At 38.4% G+C, this 23,322-nt stretch overlaps 1 protein-coding gene across 2 annotated transcripts in view; it reads left to right on the top strand.

Moving 5' to 3' along the window:
- Positions 1-209: 209 nt before the first annotated feature.
- Positions 210-23,322, top strand: part of mapkbp1 (mitogen-activated protein kinase binding protein 1) — a 46,446-nt gene continuing 23,333 nt past the window's right edge. For both annotated transcript variants that reach the window (XM_008398725.3, XM_008398726.3), the window contains exons 1-2: positions 210-702; positions 22,230-22,321. In XM_008398725.3, the coding sequence (XP_008396947.1) occupies positions 586-702; positions 22,230-22,321 (209 nt within the window). In that variant the 5' untranslated portion in view covers positions 210-585. The remainder of the gene's footprint in view (positions 703-22,229; positions 22,322-23,322) is intronic.

Below are 23,322 nucleotides of genomic sequence, written 5' to 3' on the forward strand. Positions count from 1 at the left end.
ATACTAATTTATTGACTATCACTGTTGTGATCGACAGTGTCAAAAGCAACACTGAGATGTAACAAACAAAACTGATATGACAATATAATAAAAGTCTTATTGATTGTTAACAAAGTTCAACCAGAATATGCAGTTCGATGTTTTTTTTTTTGTTTTGTTTTGTTTTTTTTTTTAAGAAAAAAGAAAAATTTAAAGCAAAACAAAAATCTAACTGTAAACCGTTTGACATCCAGAGCGTACGTTAGTCATCTTATCGTGAAAAGCACTACCGGAAGTAGGTTGCACGTGCCGCATGCGAACTTAACGCTGTCGGAGAGTGGGTCGTCTCACTCCAGCCTGACTGGATTTACCTTTTACTGCAGCAGGAGACAAACAGGCTAATATGGTGAGCGCATTCGGACCGAATGAGCTTCAACCGAACCAGGCCCAGGCTCTCTGAAAGGCTCTGGTCCACCTCGGACTCTAGACAAGATGACCGCACCAACGGACGCTGGGGCAGAGCATAGGGCGATTTACGCTTGACCGTGAGCTACGTGAGAGCTGCCCGGCGCTGACAGACTCAACTAGCCGGCAGCTAACGTCGAGATGTCCGCGGAGGGAAGCGGAACGATCCGCACGCGCATCAAGAACCTGCTGCGCTCCCCGTCCATCAAGCTGAGACGGAGCGGAACCGCGCGGCACAAAAACGACCTAAGCAGCAAGGTGCGTACATGCCCACCACAGACCCTACACACACACACACACACACACGCACGCAGACTGTATAACGGTGTGTCTGCTGACCCGGTTACTGTGACGGCTGCTCGACGTGCTGCTACTCCTCCAGTAGTGTGTCTTCGTTTCTTTTCTTTATTAATAACCGTGGTATTACACAGTTTTAACAGATTATCCGACTGTCATTTGAGACTGTGAACCTTAAAGTGACATTCCAACGCTTTCAGGAATGTTTCACTCTAAAAGCAACATGTTTCCTCTGTCCCATTGTTCCACAGGCTCAGTTATTCACTTCCAAAACACATTCTCAATCCATTCTCTCTCTAAGAAAGTCTTTGGTTTGAACTTTTCTTGACCAAACGTTAGAGAGGCACCAATAAGGTTCTTTGCATTTATCCAATTATCCTGGAGATCTAAACAGCAGATTCAGATTTAAAGTGGTTGTATTTGTTTAATAAAGACACATAAAAATAGAAAACTGCTCCAGGAACCTTGATTAAGTTAGTAGCTTTGGATCCAATTAAAAATGAAGGAACTGCAGCCAAGCATATGAGCCATTTATTTCATTTTTATTCAACAGTAAAAGTGTGTTTCCATTACAAATGTGTTCAAAACTTTCTCTATATTCTGCTAATGTCAAAAAAGCACAATTTCGCAATTGCAGTGTTTCCATTATATAAGAAAGGCAATTTAAATCACACATGAATAAGCTTATTGAGGGATAAATGTCATTAAAAGCACATCATGCCATCATCCTATAAATACTTCCTGTCATCTTCTTCGTGGTTTGCGTAAGTAGTAACATCTGGTTATTGATCATGTGACTCATGCAATGTGGAAAAAATGTTTCCATTTCAATTTTGTGAAATAATCTTATTTCGATATGGCCGAAGCCCCCCGCCCACACCTCATCCTTGCACCAAAACGTTTGATCGAAAAGAGTTAGTTTTTTAAATTAACGTGTTTCCAGTCAGCAAATTTATTTTCAAAATGTCAAACTGATCAATGAATGGAAACACTGCTAATGCTCATGCTGCTAGTAGTTTAGCATACTGCTATAGGATGGTGTAATGTAATGTTTATATCCTGAAAATATGAGTTCTGAGATACTGTTAATCACTTGACAGATTGCCACTAACCCAATTACTGATCAGAAATGGCTGAGTAAATATTGGCCGGTTCCAAACTATGGCCTATCGCTGCAAAATATTTGTTAATCTTTTGCTTTTCAGAATCAAGTTATTGTTATATTTAAGCATAAAAAATATTCAGTGCTTTGCTATCCAGGACTCGGCTGATTAACCAAAATGCTTGTTCCCTCTCATTATTCCATTAACCACTCTACCAAGCTTCAGCTGCGCTCTGCACTCCTCTGAGCTCCTCTGAGGCTCACCAGACCTGTTTTACTGGTGTTGCGGGGACAAACATCTGGTCACACATAGCTGTGGGGAGAATTCAGCTTCCATGTGGGTACATAGCAGTCTTCAGGAAGTCATCCTTCCGTCTGTGCGTGGCATTGTTTTTTTAAACGAAGAAGCCGTTTGTCGTGAACATTCCTGCCTTCTGGAAACATTTGCGTGCTCATCCCTGCAGAAAACCTGTTAGACTGCTGAGATCAGATGTGCTGCAAGAGTTCAGCTTTCAGCCAGAATCAGTAGATCCTGCAATAAACAACTTCAGCATTCTATGCAGGTTTAGATGTGATTAAAAACATTTTTATCTGCAACGTTTATGTCATAAAGAGAGAAGGGCATCTCCTGATCTATTTAGGCCACTGTAAGTGTTTAATGATCTGTTTGTCAGTTGTCACTACAACTAATTGCAGTGTTTATGAGCTACACACATGTGGAAATCAGTCAAATTAATAACTGCACAGGACTATGGGCAGATTAAATCCGTTTAGGTTCTGTGGATGATTTTTGTCCTGATCAATTGTTGTTTTCAGTCTCTGCTGCCGCGTTGCCGTCCATCATGGCTCAGAGATGATCAGACAGATTCTGGTTCAGGAAGATCTGCTCTCAGCAGGAAGCTTCTTCTGTGGAAGTGGACGAAATACTTCAGACATCTGAAACTGTCGGGTACAACGAAGTATTAAGGCCATTGTATTTCAAAGGAAATAAAGAACATGAACATTGAGGAGTGCATTTCCATCAAAAAATCCCTCTAGATTAACAAGGAAGAAATTTTAATATTTCTAGATTAATTTCACACATTTACAAGAAACAAATTGGATATTTTGCATGTTGAAAAGTTCTAAATTTGCAAGAAATTTTTTTATTTTTTTTCATTATTGAGTGCATACATTTTAAATATTAAAAGTGAAATATTCTCTGACATTCTAAAGTCAGAAATTTGGATAAAAAAAAAAAAACTTCAGACATTTGCAACAAAAAATGCCAGAGGTCCTCTGAGGCTTAAGTAATAAATTCATGAGATGCACATCTGGATATTTTCCAAAGTGCAAGTTGCACATCCTGACTCAGAACATGTCCTGGGGGCAGACTCGTCATGAGCTCATCGAGATCTGGAATATAACATGGCCCATGGAGTCTGCTCCTGGGAAATGTTCTGATATCCAGATTGTACCTGAACTCACCACTTCAACCGGGCGTCTTCAACTCCCTGAGGGATGGTGTCCCGTTGCTTTTAGATTTTAGACTTCTTACAAATTTCTGACTTAACAATGAAAAATTGTCTGGTTTTTTTTCAGAATGTACAACTTGTACAACAAATACCAGATAATGTGCTTTTGTGGAATTAATATAAAACTTTTAAGGTTTATTTTTGGTGTATATGTCCTCCTCTGTGGCCACAAAATATTTTTTATTTGACTTACCATGGGCCTCACGCTCTATCAGTTGTCAGGAGTGTAGAGTTAACAAAACCAGCAAATTCTGATCTTCTGCTTGTTTGGCCATCTGCGCCTGACCTTATGATCCCGTGTGAAAACGGGTGACCTGGATGTTCACTATGCAGAAACATTGTATTCGTTTGTTCTTTTTACAAAAATGTGTGACGAAATCCTGCATTAAAAATGTACTGTTACATTACAAACTGTTGAAAAGTTAAATGCGTCTCTGGTCGTTTGCTTGAAGTTAAAGCAAAGCTATAAAATGGGGCTAATTCAGAAATCAGAGGAGGTAAATCTAGGATAATACAACTGAAGAGCTTACAAAATAAGATTAAAGAAGTAATTTTTTTTGTCTTAATACGTTGACAAATAGTAACAGCTGCTGTAAATATATCTTATGAACTAGCTCTTGAAAAGACAAAAGATTTCAGTGTTGAGTATACGTAAGGATATATAGATTTTAAGGTTGTTTTATGTATTTATTATTTTGTAGTGCTATTTTTATTTTTTTATCCCTTTATTTATTATTGTGCTTTAATATCAACCTGCTAATGAGACTAGAGATTAGACACCTGACTATAATCTATTGTATTTACCTGTAAATTATTAATGCCTATTCTCTCATTTTTTAAAATAAAATAGGACTTAAAAAAAAAAAAAGGGAAAAAAAAAATATATATATATATAACCAATTCCCTGATAGAGGTAGCAATGTTTTATTCATTCTAATGTTTTTCCCATTTCTGTATCACAGTCATTCACTAGAAATGCACTGATCAGAGATTTTGTGGCCAATATCTGATCTCTGATTTAGTAGATGTCTGGACTCGCTAATACCAATTTTTGTCATCTCTGTGTAACAAAACACACTTAAAAAAATAATCAAACCTTGAAAACTCCCTAGTAAATAAGTTGAGCAGATCTGACTGGTAAACAAAGAAAATCACATTCCACATTCAAACACATCTCTGAAGGAGGAGCTAGTTACCTGCTTTTCATTCTTTGTATGAAGAGATTTTATCAGAAATTACGCCTTTTAAGATCATTAGAGTGATAATTTTGTTTCCTTATGACCTCACTGGAAAATGGAAACAAAACAACTTTTTTTATTTACATGATTCATTTTCTCAGATAACAGCTTCCTCCTGAGACTATTTTCTTTTTCATCTCATTCACACACATTTCCTTCTAATGACTGCTGTATTCATATCAGATAAAAATGAGCAGTAGAATTAAACTGTCTCATTTGTGAACACCAGAGCTACAGGGATCTTTTTTTTTTTACCTCTACACTCAGCATCTTTTTCAAAATACAAAACAATAAATAAGAACATTATAACTGTAGGGAATAACACACTCATTCAGCAGGAGGAATGACTGTTGGTTTTCTATTAAGACAAATCAGTTAGCTGATGTGAATCTAATTTATATTATTGATTGTCATGTAAACGCAGTGAAACTGTGATATTTCCACTCAGGATTATCATACCAGGAGGATTTTATACATGCCTGGTTAGTACTGGAGCAAATGTGACCTTTCAGCACTGTCCCTTGTGAGAAACATTAGCGTTTTTTTGTTGTTTTTTTTTCATCTTATGATTCTCTGAAGTACAAACAAATCTAATGTACAGTATGAATGAAACTTCAAGTCAAATCTTTTTGTTACAAATGTCATCACAAGAATACTTGAAACCCATTGTAAATCCACCTATTTTAATAATTCAAACACCAAACACACCACAAAATGCATGAAAACACACACTGGATACAGTCTCAGGACTACCGCAGAAGCTAACATCTACAATATTCCACATGTCCACTCTCGGGGAACAGCCAATCAGCCGCAAGGAAAATAAATGGCGTAAGGGCTGGATTTACGGCTTTGAACATGCCAGCCACTGCGACTAAATATTTCAGTTCTCTAAGCTCTATTTTCTCACAAATACAAACCGGATTCCCAAAAAGTTGGGACACTAAACAAATTGTGAATAAAAACTGAATGCAATGATGTGGAGGTGCCAACATCTAATATTTTATTCACAATAGAACACAAATCATAGATCAAAAGTTTAAACTGAGAGAATGTATCATTTTAAGGGAAAAATATGTTGTTTCAAAATTTCATGACGTCAACAAATCCCAAAAAAGTTGGGACAAGGCCATTTTTACCACTGTCGCATCTCCCCTTCTTCTTACAACACTCAACAGACGTCTGGGGACAGAGGAGACAAGTTTCTCAAGTTTAGAAATAGGAATGCTCTCCCATTCATGTCTAATACAGGCCTCTAACTGTTCAATCATCTTGGGCCTTCTTAGGTGAAAGATCTGGACTGCAGGCTGGCCATTTCAGTACCCAGATCGTTCTCCTACATAGCCATGATGTTGAGATTGCTGCAGAATGTGGTCTGGCATTATCTTGTTAAAAAATGCAGGGTCTTCCCTGAAGGGGATGATGTCTAGATGGGAGCATATGTTTTTCTAGAACCTGAACATAGTTCTCTGCATTAATGGAGCCTTTCCAGACATGCAAGCTGCCCAGGCCACAAGCACTCATGCAACCCCAGACCATCCGTGATGCAGGCTTCTGAACGGAGCGTTGATAACAACTTGGGTTATCCTTGTCCTCCCTGGTCCGGATGACATGGCGTCCCAGTGTTCCATAAAGAACTTCAAATCGTGACTCATCTGACCACAGAACAGTCTTCCATTTTGCCTCACTCCATTTTAAATGACTCCTGGCCCAGTGAAACGGCTGAGCTTGTGGAGCTTAGTCAGTGGAATTGGTGATCCTCTTACCATCTTGGCTTCAGAGAGACACTGACACTCTAAGAAGCTCTTTTTATACCCAATCATGTTGTCAATTGACCTAATTAGTGTTAGTTTTTCTTCCAGCTGTTTGTTATATGTTCAATTTCCTTTTTCCAGCCACTGATTGCTACTTGTCCCAACTTTTTTGGGATTTGTAGACACTGTGAAATTTTGAATCAACATATTTTTCCTTTAAAATGTTACATTTACTCAGATTAAACTTTTGATCTGCCATCTATGTTCTATTACGAATAAAATATTGACATTTGCCATCTCCACATCATTGCATTCAGTTTTTATTCACTATTTGTTTAGTGTCCCAACTTTTTTGGAATCCGGTTTGTATTTTAGATATGATCTATGGAAAAAATACGGCAATAGTTACATTTTCTACATATAATTTGGAACAAATACTGAACCACTGAACCAGAAATATGAGGAGGTCCACTGTATGCATCATGTGAATCTGTAACCAAATACAATTAAAGATATAATTGAATTGTCATTCAATTATATATTTAAAATGTACATATTGAAATTTTGTTGCAAGGCTATTATTATTCATTCTGCATCACTTGCAAACGATCTAAACGTTGTAAAAGGCAATCAGAGTTTTTTTTGTCAGTTAATTACATATGCTGCTAGCTTCCTAGCATATTAGCTGATATTGTGTGGCAAAGACACAACAGCAGCCTTTGTTACCATGACAGTCCCCATCTATAGACTAACTACTTACTGTGTGGTATATAAATATATATATAGAAAGAAAGAGGATTGGTGTGTCTGCGTTTGGCTGACACACCAACAAGCATGTGTGCCGTTTCTTCCACTGTGTCCGGTCTTTGGACAATCGGTGCATTTTTGAAAAGAAAAGATCTTTCAGAGCTTCTTTTGACCCAAAAATGTGATTCAGACAAGAGAAGGGATCAGCATGTGACTTGTCTCTAAAACAAAGACTCTTTCCAACAGAGACAGGTAACACATGGCTAGGGTATTGTTTAGACAGAGCACCTTATATAGTGCTATATACTAGGCCTGTAGAGTATACTCTCTAGTATTCAAGAGGCTTATAAATCAGGACATGATAAAAAAAAAAGTGGGCCAGTTCTTTCCAGATTTTCACACTGTGTACATAGAACCACAGAGGAACCACTCAACATGACATAATTTTTTTTTCTCAAAACTAAACCAAAGTACAGAGTTAGTATATGAAATGTTCATACTAACCACAATAACACAGTGGTTTTTATGTTATTTTTGTCCTTTCTTGTTTACAACATGCAGCCATTCGTTTATTCAAGGTTTTTTTTAAAGGTCTCACTGCTAGTTTTTTCATTGAAATTATTTGGGAAAAATTGCTTGGAATTTCTTTCATATTCACAAGTTAATCCATGCCCTCTGTATGAACAAATAAATGATTATTCAGATAACTTTATTTTGTTGCACCAAGGCCAGCTGATAGGATTATTTGTTTAGGTTCTACCTTAAAGCAATAATCCTGAATTATTTAGCTGTGATAACAGAAGAACAGCTTTTAATAGAAATATCTTTTATTGTTCCACAGTGGTAAAAATTTAAAGTGTAACAGCAGTAAAGTGACAGGCAATCGCATGAGGTTCACACAAAGATAAAAGTGTAAAAAGTTATTTAAAAAATCCCAAAACTAAGTAATATACTGTACAGTAAGGGAAAAATTAAAACATAAAATACTGTGTGATTATCAAGAGTCGACTAAATTTGTGCATGTGTATTTGCGTATTAAAAACAACTGGCTATTTACAACATGTGAAAATAAAACCGTGCAGAGATGTGCAAATATCAGCAGAAATGTAAACCACTGTCACAGACTTTAACTGGGAGGAAGGATCACTGATGACGCTCCTTTGTGCGCTTAAGATCCAACTAAGATGCACTGAGTAAATTCTGTATGATTTTATTATGGACGGACACCAGGTGTAGTTTACAGTTTCTCATAATCTTCAGGGTTTTTTTTTCCAATCTTCCAAACAGAGCAGGACGATAGTGTTATGGAAATTTCATTATCAAGGAATGAGAATCTGTTTCAATAATAAGAGAAAGATTAATCTTTGTCTTTAAGTTTCTTTATTCGAAGGCAAAAGCGTTCGAAGACCCTTCTCACTGAGCGCAGTCAGTAGAAGAGCCCTGAGCAACACACATCACATCGTTATATAGTCACAGCAAGACAAAGACCCTCCCAAAGTCTGATGTTATCTCTACTGCCAGATGGCCACAGAGACACCCTGACCCCCGCCTCATGAACTATCTCTCACCTCTTGGAGGAGATGATTTTATGGCAGGAAAGACAGTTGATAAGGATTTCAGGAGGAACTTCTAACACTTCTTTGTCAGTTCATGGGTTCAGCTCAAACAGGGTACAAACTACATTCCACACATCAGTCCTTTAAGACAATCATTAGATCAAGCATTTTACCCAAGACGTCTTCAGGTCTCTTCTGCTATCACAGCTGTAGAAACATCTTAACATTATTTGCAAAACTTATTTAATGGACAAACACATCTTGCAGAAATACAAAAACAAAGCAGATATTATCAGTAAATAAATGGTAAAAAGTATCATCAGTTCCTTCAGGAATGAAATAAGACTGAAAACGAAATTTTCTATTACATTCCACCCTTTTGATTACCAAATAATCACTTACTCCCAAGAAAATTTCCATATAAAAAAAAATCCAAATGTCCTCCCAATCCACCTATATTTTCACCTCAAAGGTTTTAAGGAAAAATCATAAATAGAAATAGTCTTCATAAAACTGTATTCGTGCACCACACTCATGGTAACACATCACAGTGGTTCCACATCCCGCAATGCTGCGCATCGCTCATTAATCCATACAAGAGTGTTAAACATCATGTTTTATAATAAGAATCACTCCAAAAAAAAAAACTCACTCACACTATCCAACCCCCTGAACCAAACAATCTCACATACTCTAGAAGGAACCAGAATGTTTCTACCTTCATGCTAGGTAGAGAAACCCAAACATTTGTTAACATCTTACCAGAAATATTTACAGTAAACCTAGAACCATTGGGAAAAGCAGTACAATTCAATAAAACCATGTTATTGATACCAGGATCATCCCGTGCTGCATACGTCTTTAAGTCATCACAAGGCCTTATACCTGAACAGGAAACTTTCAAAACAACTCTTACAGCCTTTGGAAATTCCCAAAGGAACATCCATGTCATATGGTCGGAAAATACATATGTCTGGAGTTAGATAAGGATGATCTTGTCCCCGAAATTGATGAATCATCCCAGATTTTACAAATATATCATTAGTTTGAGTTGGAAAATGTCCCGATTTCCATATGGGACCTCACACCTGATGTCAAGGAACACACATTTTCAACCAAATAAACATTCTTCATAATAATTACAATTACTGCCACAATCCTAATCCATGTTGTAGGGACCAGTAACAACAGCAGATTGATTGGAATAGAAAGCAGAATTATAGAACAAACACACAGCTGGAATTGGTAACTCTCCTTGTCATTGTCTTCACAATTGCTAACCATGTGTTTCTTCTGGCTCTTGATGATCAATGTTGTGGTTAGCTTCTCTCTTCATTCTAACCAAAGGTGATGTTGTCGCAACAGAAGTTTCATTTTCTGCTTGCCGTCAGGATGCAGTTTCCCAAATTGAAATGGGAATGGTTACTAATAGGGAAAACCCAATCAGTATCCACAACATTTTCCATTTCCCATGTAACTGCATCTTACTTGTTAGGTGTTTCTTCTTTCTTAACACCACAAAAACAAAAACAAATCCTGGAATCCTGCTGCCCCTTCCTGGGTGGCTCTGCGCTTCACGCTGCCCTGTTACTAAGACAGGTGAGCAGTCGTTGGAACCCCCTCCTTAGGAGGGGTTCTGTCGTCTTCATCTGGACCTTCAGATGTAGGTGGTCCTGCGGTGAGCAGTTTACACTGGCTGGCGTGAATCCAGGCAGCTCGTCAGTCAGCAGGACGATATAAGGCCCCAACCACCATCTGGATTTCCAGTGCTGTCTGCATGTGTCCTTCACCAAAACCCACTGGCCAGGTTTAAAAGGGTGTAGAAGTTTATCAGCCACCGGAGGAAGGGCAGCTTTCACAGCCTGGTGGGCAGAGAGACTGTGACAGAGACTTACAATATTCTAACGTACTATTTTCCATGGTATGAGTAGTTAGTATGTATATATTTTTGCTGGTTTCTCCTCCAGTTGTTGCAGGTCGGCTAAACAAAATTTCAAAAGGGCTTAGATTACCTCTCGCTCTAGTCCTCATTCTCATGTACATCAAAACCAAGTGTAAAGGTTTTGGCCAAGACAATCCTGTTTCTTCACAACATTTTCCCAATTTGTTTTTAAGCATGCCATTCTCACGTTCCACAACTCCACCTGACTGTGGATGATATGCACAGTTTATCTTTAATTTAAACCCAAACAATGTGCTTATGTCTTTTAACGCCTGGTTTAAAAAATGTGTTCCATTATCACTTGAAATAAGGACAGGTATTCCCCATCGAGGAATAATTTCTGCCAAAGCTTTTGCTACAGTGCTGCTGTCTGCGTTTTTTGTAGGGAAAACCTCAACATACTTAGAAAACATATCTACCACCACTAAGCAATACCTTTTCCCTTCAGAAGGTGTTAGTTCAGTAAAATCCATCATCAAATGCTGAAATGGCCAATTTGGAGGTGAATGTGCTGCTTGTGGGGTCACTAAAGTTCTAGTTGAATTGTGAGCTACACAGATATGACATTTCTTACAAAAAACTTTCTGCTGTCACAGAAAAACCTTTTGTATATCATCTTTGCTTTACTGCCGCAAGCATTCCAGTTTTGAACACATGATCTAAACCATGTTCCCACTTAGGAAACCAGGGAAAGAAATATTTTGGTAGGCATGGTCTTCCATCCAACCTACACCATCCCCCATCATCTGTGTAAACACAACCATCTTTCCTCCAGATACGCTTCTCAGCATCAGTTGAAAAGGACTGCATTTCATGCAATGTGACCTCTGAAGGTGAGGGTAGGCAAAGGTTAGTGGAGCAGACATGTAATGGTTTTAATGCACCGGCCTTTGCAGCAGCATCTGCAGCTGCATTCCCTCTAGAAACAAAGTCAGAGAGGCCTGTGTGGGCAGAGCATTTCACAACAGCTATTTCTTTGGGAAGCAGAATAGCACCTAATAACTCTGCTACCTGGGTGGCATTTAAGATAAATTTCCCATCTGATTTCAAAAAGGAACGATGTTTCCAAATTGTTCCATAATCATGAACTATTCCAAATGCATATCTTGAATCTGTATAAACTGTTAAACGCTTGCCTTTTGCCAATTTACATGCTTCTGTTAGTGCCACAAGCTCAGCTGTCTGTGCTGAAAAGTGTGGCGGAAGCTGCCCAGAAGAAAGAATTTCAAATTCAGTACACACAGCATAGCCCACATGATTTATCCCGGTATCTGATCTGAAGGAGAAACCATCCACAAAGAAAACAAAGTCAGGGTTAGCAAGAGGCATGTCTGTTAAGTCAGGTCGTGGTGTTCAGACAATGTCTAAAACAGAGGAGCAGTCATGTGGCTCCCATCCTCCTCTGTTGGCAGCAGCATGGCTGGATTCAACACAGTTCAATGTTTACCTGTACTGTTTAGCATGTCCAATAACATCAATGAGATGAGAAACAAAGTCAGCATGCTGCAAAAGGGAATGATATTTCATGTTCAAGCAGGATGATAGTTACAGACTGCAGCACATAACAAACAAGGTGCTGCAATTCACAATGCTCTGCGAGGCCAGAGCAACTTTCCAGCTGCATTCACAGGTCCAAGGAAATCAGGGAAGCCCTGCTGCGCCTGGACCAAGTTTAGAAGAGTAACAAAATTTGTCACTATGAGATCGCAGCAGATTACATGAACCCCCTCTTTCCACTTCCACCATTTTCACACAGACTTATCAGGGTCAAGCAGAACCAAAGCAGGAACACTAAGTTGCGCTCTTTTCAACACCTCAACTCTTCCCCCACGTTCAGTAGTCAGGCAATAGCACTGTAAGCTGTGAGACCACACCCATTGATTAGAGAAGAAAGTGGAGCCTCAATATTTAAGTAGTTAGAAGGAAAAGTCCTAATTAAAATTGGTTCCTAAGAGTGGTATCATTTGCCCTGGGTCTGTGGTCTGGGAGCAGCTCAGCTTGCTGAAAAGATAGTGACTGATTCTTTTTAAGATGACATCACCTAGTAAAGTCACCTGTACCTTTACACACTGCAGCTTCAACGAGAAGCCTTATGACCCTTAAAAAGCAGTTTTAAAAGTGTCCTCCCTACATTGTCCCTTATTAGTCCTGCAGATCAAGGAGTCATTTACATACTGCTGGAAAACCGAATCTTCACTTAGTCCAAGGTTATTAAGATATTCTTTTTTTTTCTACCCTGTGAACAAACAATTTTCAAGGCCTAGAAATGCAAGAACTGGCACCCAAGAAAGAGACCTTTAAGATCACAGAAGGCTCGCTCTGCCCCAAGAGTCCAAAAAATGTATTAAAAGTTAAAAAAAATCCTTTATACACGTTAAAGAGGAAAGGAAAGCCTTCAAAATATCAAACCTTCCCACATAAAAATGACCATCCTGAAGACAACTAAAATCTCAAATCCTCTAATGTGACATTCCTTCAAAAAAACATTCCCTCAAAAACCCAAAAGTGTCAAACAGTGTCAAACTTTTACTTAAAAAAAATCACTTTGAAACGCACAATCACACTCTCATTCACTTCAACATGGAAACAAACACAAAAGACACAAACTGGTCAGATTTGCAGTCAGTCAAAACTTCATCACAGTCAGAAATTTTCAGTCAGTCCTCAATTTGTTTTTTTCCTCAAATTTTAAACATCAATTTACTGCAGTTTCATAAATTTTCAAATTTTCCTTTAACAATATATATTTTTTAATGATTCGTTTGGTCTCTAATCTTGCGAATCATATTTAAAGATATGTGCACATTCAAAAGAGATATCTCAACATATTTTTTTTTGATTCCGGAACAAACTAATCAATTTTCTGTTGCTGGAACATTTCACCAATTTTAATAAACTCCATTTGCTATTATAATGTTAAAATCTAATTTAACTGTTCCACTCAAAGGTGAACACACGTTTTATGCTATGTGAATAATCTTCAACACTTAAATATGTTGATTTCAACCAAATTCCCATTGATAACATTTTTATTTTCCATTACTAGTTTTTTTAAAGATAATTGCCCTTTTTCTCTTAATAGGAAACAAACAAAACAAACAGAATAATACATTTCAACAAAATCTGAACTATCAAGTTGACTATTTCCTAAACATCCCATATATATCTCTACAACCCATAATTCAGTTATGTTTTTTTGTGGAATTCCATGGCATAATTAATTAGCTCATTGCAGAACTTAAATGTTTGCAGTTTCACTTAACAGTTTCCTAATCTACTGATATTGTTCAGGACTCAGAGGTAACCAGTACAAGCTTAGAGAACTTCTCTAATATTGAGCATTAAGACATCTATTGAGACATTTTTGCTGTCTGGATAATTCCTATATGTGAACAGGTTAGTAAGCAAGCATTCTTCATTGCAGTGGCAGTGTGTGCATATAACTTATCTTGAATGTCTCGTCTCTCTCACTCGCCCTCCTGCTGCTGGCGTCGCTGCAGCATAATCCTCCCCCTTCTCTCCTCCTCCAGCTTCCTGTCAGTCCAACTGGTTCTGGTGTTTGATCTTTGGGTTGTCCACACTGTCCCTCAGCCAATGTCCATATTGTCCACAAATGAAACAAGCTTCAAACAGTTCAATGTGGTGTCGTCTTCTCCTCATGTCTCTGAATAAAATCTTTTCCTTTCCATGATGGTGGGATGATGCTTGCAATGCTGAAAGGGTTTTGTCCCCCAGCCTGGATTGTTGATTCAATTCCTGCTCCGTCCGCCTCTGTTGTGTCCTTGGCTAAAACATTCACTTGTCTTGCCTGCTTGTGATGGTCAGAGTCTCTGGCTTCTGTCAGACTTCACCCAGAGCAGATGTAGCCATGGGTCAGTAGGTTGCCACCATCATCCATATGCTGTAGAGCACCAGTTCCTATCCGAATGTCCAGCAAGAGACCTCATGAGTTTTCTCACAGTAGTCTCCTGCACGAGAAGGTTCCATCAGTCATCAGTTCCCAGATGTCAGCAGACACTTCAGTGCCTGGAGGGATGTAGATCTTCTTGATTCTGTGGATCTTGTTGATCACTTTTATCAGCTGGTAGTGTGAGAGGGACATCATCTAGTCCATAGGAGGACAAACTTGAGGAGTTGAGGTCAGAGGTCAGATGCACTGCAGCGAGGCTCAGACAGAGGGGAAAAGGAAAAACAAATGAAAGTCCATTAGGTTTGTTTTTTCTTGTATAGTTTTTCAGCCACCTATTTTCCTCCAAAAATTTAAGAACTCATAAATAATTTACTTATTCAAACACATAAACATAAAACATATTATGGCCTGTAACGTCTTTCATAAACTCAAACATTTCACCCTGAGGAGGAGTTGATTCCCTGGAACCATTTAAACTAATTTCTTCCATAACCTGGTTCCAAAAGAAACCCTAAGGTTTAAAAGCCAATCTCTTTTCCTCAGGGAGAAGGGTTCATTGGATCCTCTGCCATGTTAGATTTCACAATTTATGTTTTAAGTTATCCCATTAGTCTTAGTTATCTCACCAGATAACAATAATCCCAGTGCTGGAGCCGTGGAACCCAACAAGCAGTCCTCCTCTCATTAAAGCCTAAGTGAGGTAAGAGGCTGAGTAATGTCCAGGTCAGTACCTTAACACTGCTTGTCGACCTCCCCAGATGTCCACTCAAGGAACACAATATCATTTATTATTTCTTTGCATCCTGTTACTGTTCCTCTTAAATGTTTCCCTTGCATACCAGGACTTATCTTTTCTTTTCTCTACATCTTGCTTCTTCCATCCACAAACTCATACATTTATCATCCTTTCTTTCCAACATTTTTCATCTTAACCTGCTTTTCTTTCCTCTTTCTCCCACTTCATTTCAAACTTCTCCTTCACTCGTCCCAACTGGCCTTCACACTCAAACATCCTTCCCCATATTTCTTATTGTCATGCTTGGTAATGAGTCAGACTGCTGTAAACCTGTTGAGGATCTAGATCCCATTTTAACCTTTCAGGGAGACGTCTCTCCTCTGGCCTTCATTCCTTAAGGTGTAGAAGTGCTAAGAACCACCCTTTTATCACGCTTTGTGATAAAAAAAAATTCCAAACTCTTTTGAGTTGAACCTAACTCCCCTTTGGAGTTTCTCACAGGATCACAGTCGTCTGAGTCAAACCCAGTAATAATCATGAAACAGTTCTCACCCAATGGAGATCACTAAGTCCTTACGGATCCAGGCGGTCAGCAGCCGTGGAGACGAGACCTCAGATTCCCCTCATTGGAGGTGGACTGAAGACAAACTCCTCAGGTTGGCCAATACATCCGGTCTCACGTCGGCCACGATCTCCTGACACGCTGGATCCCACTTCTGACACCAGATTGTTATGGAAATTTCATTATCAAGGAATGAGAATCTGTTTCAATAATAAGAGAAAGATTAATCTTTGTCTTTAAGTTTCTTTATTCGAAGGCAAAAGCGTTCGAAGACCCTTCTCACTGAGCGCAGTCAGTAGAAGAGCCCTGAGCAACACACATCACATCGTTATATATCACAGCAAGACAAAGACCCTCCCAAAGTCTGATGTTATCTCTACTGCCAGATGGCCACAGAGACACCCTGACCCCCGCCTCATGAACTATCTCTCACCTCTTGGAGGAGATGATTTTATGGCAGGAAAGACAGTTGATAAGGATTTCAGGAGGAACTTCTAACACTTCTTTGTCAGTTCATGGGTTCAGCTCAAACAGGGTACAAACTACATTCCACACATCAGTCCTTTAAGACAATCATTAGATCAAGCATTTTACCCAAGACGTCTTCAGGTCTCTTCTGCTATCACAGCTGTAGAAACATCTTAACATTATTTGCAAAACTTATTTAATGGACAAACACATCTTGCAGAAATACAAAAACAAAGCAGATATTATCAGTAAATAAATGGTAAAAAGTATCATCAGTTCCTTCAGGAATGAAATAAGACTGAAAACGAAATTTTCTATTACAATAGTCAAACAGGATTATGGGATGTTTCATTTATAAAGCATTTCCTGGGGGTGTTTGTGGTCACTGTTGCATTTAAAAAAAAAGAATACATAACTAAGCAATTTAATAATATCATAATTTAATGACAGCTGTAATAATAGGCAGATGTTCTTACGTCAACTCATTGTCTGTCATCTTGCTGTGGTTTTTAAATGATTAGTGGTTGTTTGTCTTGTAGAAGGAGCTTCCAGTAAAACACCCGGGGGAGAAACTCCTCTGTTGGGGTTTTGCTAAAGCTCTTGTGCTGTCTGTCGTTTTGACATGAGTTTATTTTGAGTCATTTGAAAGTTTAGATCCCCCCCTAAGATTTTTGGATTGGCACAGTAAATGCTTGTATTTTTGCGCAGTACACTTTAACTTGCTTGGTAGTAATAACTAAAATCCAGCTATGGCTGAAGCCTTAAGTCCATGACTCTTCCGTCCAACACTTGGCCAAATAATAAGAACTGGGGAAAAAATGGTTTCTATTTGTTTTGTTGAAAATATGCCAAAACCTTCTGCTACTGAGTTTTGCAGGAACAATAAAGAAAAGTGTAAATATGTAGAAACCACTCAGTATCATCTCCTGCAGCAAGCCCACATCATCACAAATCTAACACTGTGCTGTAGTTGGTTTTCTCTAACCATTGTGTTGGGTGGCACGGCCAGACATCTCCTAACTTTGTTCTCATTTGTACAGAGTACATGCATTCCAGAAATCTTTTGTTTTGTTCCAAAGTTTGTCTGCAAACCTGCACTGTGGCAGGAACGACTTTTCCTGACGCATCCTGCCTTGAACTCTGACATTTGCCCTGCTAAGGTTAGTTTCACGCCAGCAGCAGGTTGTGTGCATTGTGAATGTGGAACAGCGTGGTTTACATTTTCTGTCCAGTGTTAAACAGATTAGAGGTTAGTCATGCATGTCTCAACGGCGTGCCTTCAAGCGTTCCAGCATGTTGACATTTGTCACGTTGAGATAAGCATCAGGCATGTTATTCCAAGGAAAACACTGAGCAAAAAAATATTTGTCCATCACCACATTGAGCTAATATCAGCCATAACATTGGATCACACTAGCAGCTGAGTGATTCAGTAGTTTTTTTCTTTTATTTAGTTTGCTTATTCTTTCATTCATATCCAACATGTTTATGAACAGCTGAGCAAATATGCGCTGGCACGACATCCCATAAACAACGCGGAAACAGTAAGCAGCATTTTAAAGCCTCCAATCAAAGATTTTACCAGTGGTGGTGGGTTAACATGTGATTCAGCCATACAACAGAGGAATCCCTGCTGATGTTTTCGCAGAATTCAAAATACTTCAGGAAAACGTGGTGGGATTAGCTCCACTTTTTCCCATTAGTCTGGATTCAGTGAGGATAAAGATGTGATGTGTGAACAGAAAAGATTAGGAAGCACCTCTAAAACTGCTGTGCTGTGTTCCTCACAGCATTGAAAAGAGCCTCTCTCATTCACCCTGAAGTTTTGTTTTAAAAATATATTTTAGATATATTTTAAAATATGTTGTGTAGAACCGGGACTTTAATACATTAATTTTGATTAATTAAACACAAAAATTTTAATGCAATTGTCATTTTCTTTTTTGTCATTTTCTTTTTTCCCCCCACAAATATTTGGGCGTAATAGATTGGTGGTTTGTTTGTTTATCTGCAAACAAATACGATGGATGATGAAGCTGCTTCTTTTGTTCCACTTTGGGTTAATTTTTGTTTCAGAAATACGATCTAATGGGACGCTGGAAAAGACCGTTGTGTTCAGGTTGTGCTAAAAGTAGTTAGCCTATCAGTGAAGCTAATCAAGCCTAAACTAACATCTCAATGTTAAACCTGTTGCAGCAGCACACACACAGACGTCCCTAATGTCAGAGCCCACAGTCAATATGTCTAAAGAAGTTCTGTGAATAATTAATTTTTATTCAACAATTTTGCAAAAAAATTGGTTTTTGATTTCAAAATCTTGCTTAGTTGATCAATAGCTTTTGATTAAAATGTGATTAATTGTGATCAATTAATTTCAGACATAGCAATTAACTCGATTAAAATTTTTTTTATTGAGTCCCACTGCAAATTTTGTAACACTTGTACAACCCAAAATCTTGATGTTTCACTTGGATTGTATGTCACAGACCAACATATGGTGGCACAAAAGAAAATCCTCCCTAGGGTGCTACCATCTGCCTTGAGATGTGTTGTTACTGCATGTCAGTACATCTGAATTTGAACATGCCCATAACAGAAATATATTTTTTAGTGAGCCTTGATATCCTCTGTTGTGTGTGTTTATTCAAACCATAAGGTCATTCTGGCTCTTTGCATATCCTCTCAACCTGAACTCCCACTAACCGTCTGTCACCCCGCCTCTGACCTCAACCTGTTCGCAAAGACAGAATAGGTCACTGGGGCTAAAGCAGCCTTGTTGTGTTCCACCCAAAGCACCACTGTTAAATTACAAAAATACTATGTTTTGCACTTGATCATCTTTGGTAAATTTACAACACAGCAACACAGCCTACTGACATTTCTATTCAGACTTAACAGAGCTACACCCAAACTCACCACTTCCAGTTTGTTATCTAAGCAAATGACTGACAAATGTAGCTATTAGTTCCAGTGCATGCTTAACAAATTGTTGACAGTCTGTAACCTTCTCCACTTGTTTCTAAAGAATGGTTGGATACAAGTACATATAAAATACAAGGATCTATAAACCAAATGTTAAACTGAGTCAAAGCATTCAAAGAAATGGATAGAGCTCTCAAAAACTCATCAGACTATCTTTCCCCTGTCATACAGGAACCACACAACCTTACCAGATATCAGAATAGAACCAATAGGAAAAGAGCCTACATCAACCATGTGCAACCTGCAAGCTGCCAAATAGCCAGCTAGCATAGAAAGCAGCTGCTCAGCTGAGGGAGACTCTAGTCTGCTGTCCCAAACTTAACTGCAGGAGGTCTGTCATCTACACTAGTGAGCCTGACTGAAATGCTGGTGTAAAACCTAAGAGAAGGCATATATGTCCATTTAGATTAAAGCTGCAGTATGTTACTTTTAATTAAAAGTATGTTTTACAACTGTCATAATGTCGTGTGACAGTATGGTATGAGACAGTTAATATGTGAAAAAAATTAAGCTCCTCTACCTTCTCCAGTGCTCTGAGTACTAACTAGAAACAACCAATACTAACTAGAAACAACCAATCAGAATTAGGAGGGTCTTAACGCTGTCAATCAGCTCTCCCTGTGGCACTGCCCATTCTCTTTGTCCCCCATGCTCTCTGCTAGAGCTAACAAAGCCTGTCATGAATGCTATTGGCCATGGACACTTATTAGCTGAAGCTTTTTTTGTGCAGTTCTTCAGCTAATCTGAAGGTCACATGAACTTTGAAGATCTGTAGATACTGACTGCAGAATGTTGGTGACCTTTGCTCACTGTGTGCCTCAGCACATTTTTTGAGTTTCAAAGCAGTCAGTCACTGGTCAGGCACTATCAAACTCATTCTGATCATCAACCAAATCTGCACTTGTTGCTGTTGCTCACTGTCTTGCTAATGACTTGCTACATTACATCCGTTGTCATTGGGTCAATGAGTGTGCCCTGCAGCTATTAAGAACATACCCACTAGCTTAAATTCCAAATATGATTGGCTGAACAAATTGATGATTCATGTGGTTCAGTGTCTTGGTTATTCTAACTAGGATACAGAATCCCTGGAGAAATAAAACTCTGCCAGGAGACTGAACATAACTGGCTAGTACATTTCCGTACATCAAAGTATTGCCAACATTCTTATACTTTTGACAATTAGCCTATTTATCAATTAATTTGATGTATATACTTCCTTTCAGTCATTAGACCCAAACAGGCTGGGTGGAAGCCTGTTTGGGCATCCCTAGACATCCCTTTATTATGTCCAGTAGTTTATTCACTTGTTGGACACTGCGACTTTATATTTAGAAAGAACGATGTGGTTTCTGTTTTTGATTTAAATTGCTTGACCACCATCAATAGCCTGACATATAAGAATAAGAATAAGTGGCAGCTGCTGAATCAAACAGATGGCCTTTTTCAGTCTCTTCTCACACTGAAGTCAGAGCAGAATGGGTAAAAATATAAATAGAGTTTGGTGCAGAAGGAGGAGAGTCATGTGAGAGGAGGACGGACTGAGTCAGAGCTGAAGTTTTCTGCTGTTAGCTTAGCACTGAGCTTCACAACAAACAGCTTTAAGTTCAGGCTGATAAACAGTTTTAACGGCTGATAAGCTGAGCATCTTCCTAACACTTTGGTCAGATCACATCAGGACACTTAAAAGAAGCATGGAGCATGAAGTAAGTGTTTGTTTGATCAAAGTCAGTTACTGTACTCCCTCAGTAGATAGACTATTTTAAGTGAAGACTAGTTTGTCTCGGAGACAAAATGGAAAGCAGTTTGTTGCGTAAGGGAACTGTTACATCTGTACTTGGAGCTCTAAAGATCTGAATTTATGACTTTCATACTGGTATAAACTTGGCTAGATCAGCTCACAGGATGACTTCATCCACAGTCAGACAGGGAGGCATCCATCCATATGTCCCTTCTTCTGTCCATCTGTCCCTCCATTCATGCTTCCATACACAAATGTACATGTATTTGCACTGTGAAGTGAAACTGATGTAATCTGAAGAACACCTACTTAGTACCTCTGCACCAAGAGATTATGCAAACTCTTCAAACAGAGAGAGATCCAAACCCAAGATGGCAGGAGCGCCAACTGCAGCTACACTGTGCTGGAAATGTATCCAAATTTGATTCTTAAGAATTCCCTCTGGAAGCATACATAAAGTAAAAAAGTAGCTCAAACACTGAACCCTGTGGTACTCCTTAGCATTCTCATCAACATGAACAACCTGAAACCTGTCAGACGTGGTTCCCTTCATTCAAACAAAATGTTTCAAACACAGTCAGTTGTAAAGAAAAAAAAAATCAATAATAATATAAATCATTTTAACTTCCACTGTCTCCCATTTTCCTCTGGCTTGTCTCAGCGCTGCCAGTTGCTTTGTGAATTGATTGGTGGGTCAGAGGTCACCATCATGTGTCCATAGGTTCTGCTTTAAAGGCAATGTATAACCTGTGGCATCTACTATAAATACTGGTTAACATTGTTTGTATAGCAATGTGATCCTCTACCACAGAAATCCAGAATAGAACAGAGGGAGGATCAAACCTTTGCTCAAAGAGTGATGTAATGAAAACTGTGGAAGAGCAGACCTGTTCCAAAGTTCTGTAGTTGCTTTTGTGTGTAACACCTCTAAATTTATACAAATTCTTGTTTTTCCTATGCCAAAGTATTTTGGGAATTGTAGTTTTTATCTCTAGTGCAAAGTTGGTCGCTGTTGTTTGGAGGAATGAGGAGAGATGAGAAGGTATGTCTCTCATTGTCAGAGGATCAGTCTCAATCTAAAGAGATGAGACAAACCTGAGTTTGGCACTTTTACTGATCAGGGGAAGTTCTGGCTGGGGTCTCAGTCTATCTCTGTTGGAGTTGTTGTTGAGACTAACTGGAGAATAAATATATTATGAAGCTACACCAAAATAACGTCTGACCTTTGCATTGCAGGTGACGTTGGAGAAGGTTCTTGGGATCACATCTCCAGGAAACCGAGCGCTGGCCTGTGACCCACGTACTGGACTGCTGGCGTATCCTGCTGGGTGAGTATTCACAGTGTGTGGATGGGATGTGGGCGGGGCCTGTGTGATGATGGTAAAAGTTGCTGGGATGTGATGTAGCAGCAGTAAATAATATTAAGAAGTTGAAATAAACCAAACCATATTAAAAACATTAGGAATGGGCATTATTTTTCACATTTTTAAAATAGTTTTATGATAAAGATGCACTGGGCCGATCTCTGATCTGCCGATAAAAGTTTTATCTAGTTATTGATGTCTTTTAAATACTATGTTTAAAAATTAAAGATTTTTTTGAATACTTTTTGAATAAATTTAAAATGTAACTTTTTTCTTAGCACTAAGAGTTACAAAGTTGACACTCTCTGCCTCACTAATATCTAGAAATCCAGTATGATGCTCCACATATCTGTTCAAATAAACTCACAACTACAATAACGTTTCACTCTTTTGTTAGAGATCTTAAATTTTAGAAATTTCCTGTATCATAAAATATAGGTGTGGAATTCCAAACACAGAAATCCAGTATAGAATCACAAATAGTAATTCTGCTAATTCCAAAGCAGTACAACAGCACGGTATTTCAGAAAGCTAAATTTTCATAATACTTTACATTATAATTTATATGCTGAATAATGTTGTATTTATGTTTATATCTTCTTCTCTACTATCTATATTTTATTTTGTTCCTGGGTGTTTCTTGTTCAAAATAAAGTTATAGGGCAAAGAAAACGTGGGGAGAGGAAACGGAACTGCTGCTTAAACAGTCTTAACCTCCTTCAAAATAAGAGCATAAATATAAACATCCACTTCAAGAATGCTTAGCTGTCGATAATCAAAACCTCAACTCATGGGTCAAATTTAATTCAACTGAAAGTTTAAAAACAACCAGGTAAATTAGTGCTTTAAAATTTATCAGGAAAAATTTAATTAAGGTAAGCTAAGTGCGCTACATGTTCTCAAAGTTGGCTAAAGGGCTAAACAAAAAATGAGCTCCTCTCTTAGCGCTTTAACAGATTAACTGA

Source organism: Poecilia reticulata, chromosome 22, assembly GCF_904066995.2.
Source record: "Poecilia reticulata chromosome 22, P_reticulata-male-v2, whole genome shotgun sequence".
Lineage (NCBI taxonomy): Eukaryota > Metazoa > Chordata > Actinopteri > Cyprinodontiformes > Poeciliidae > Poecilia > Poecilia reticulata.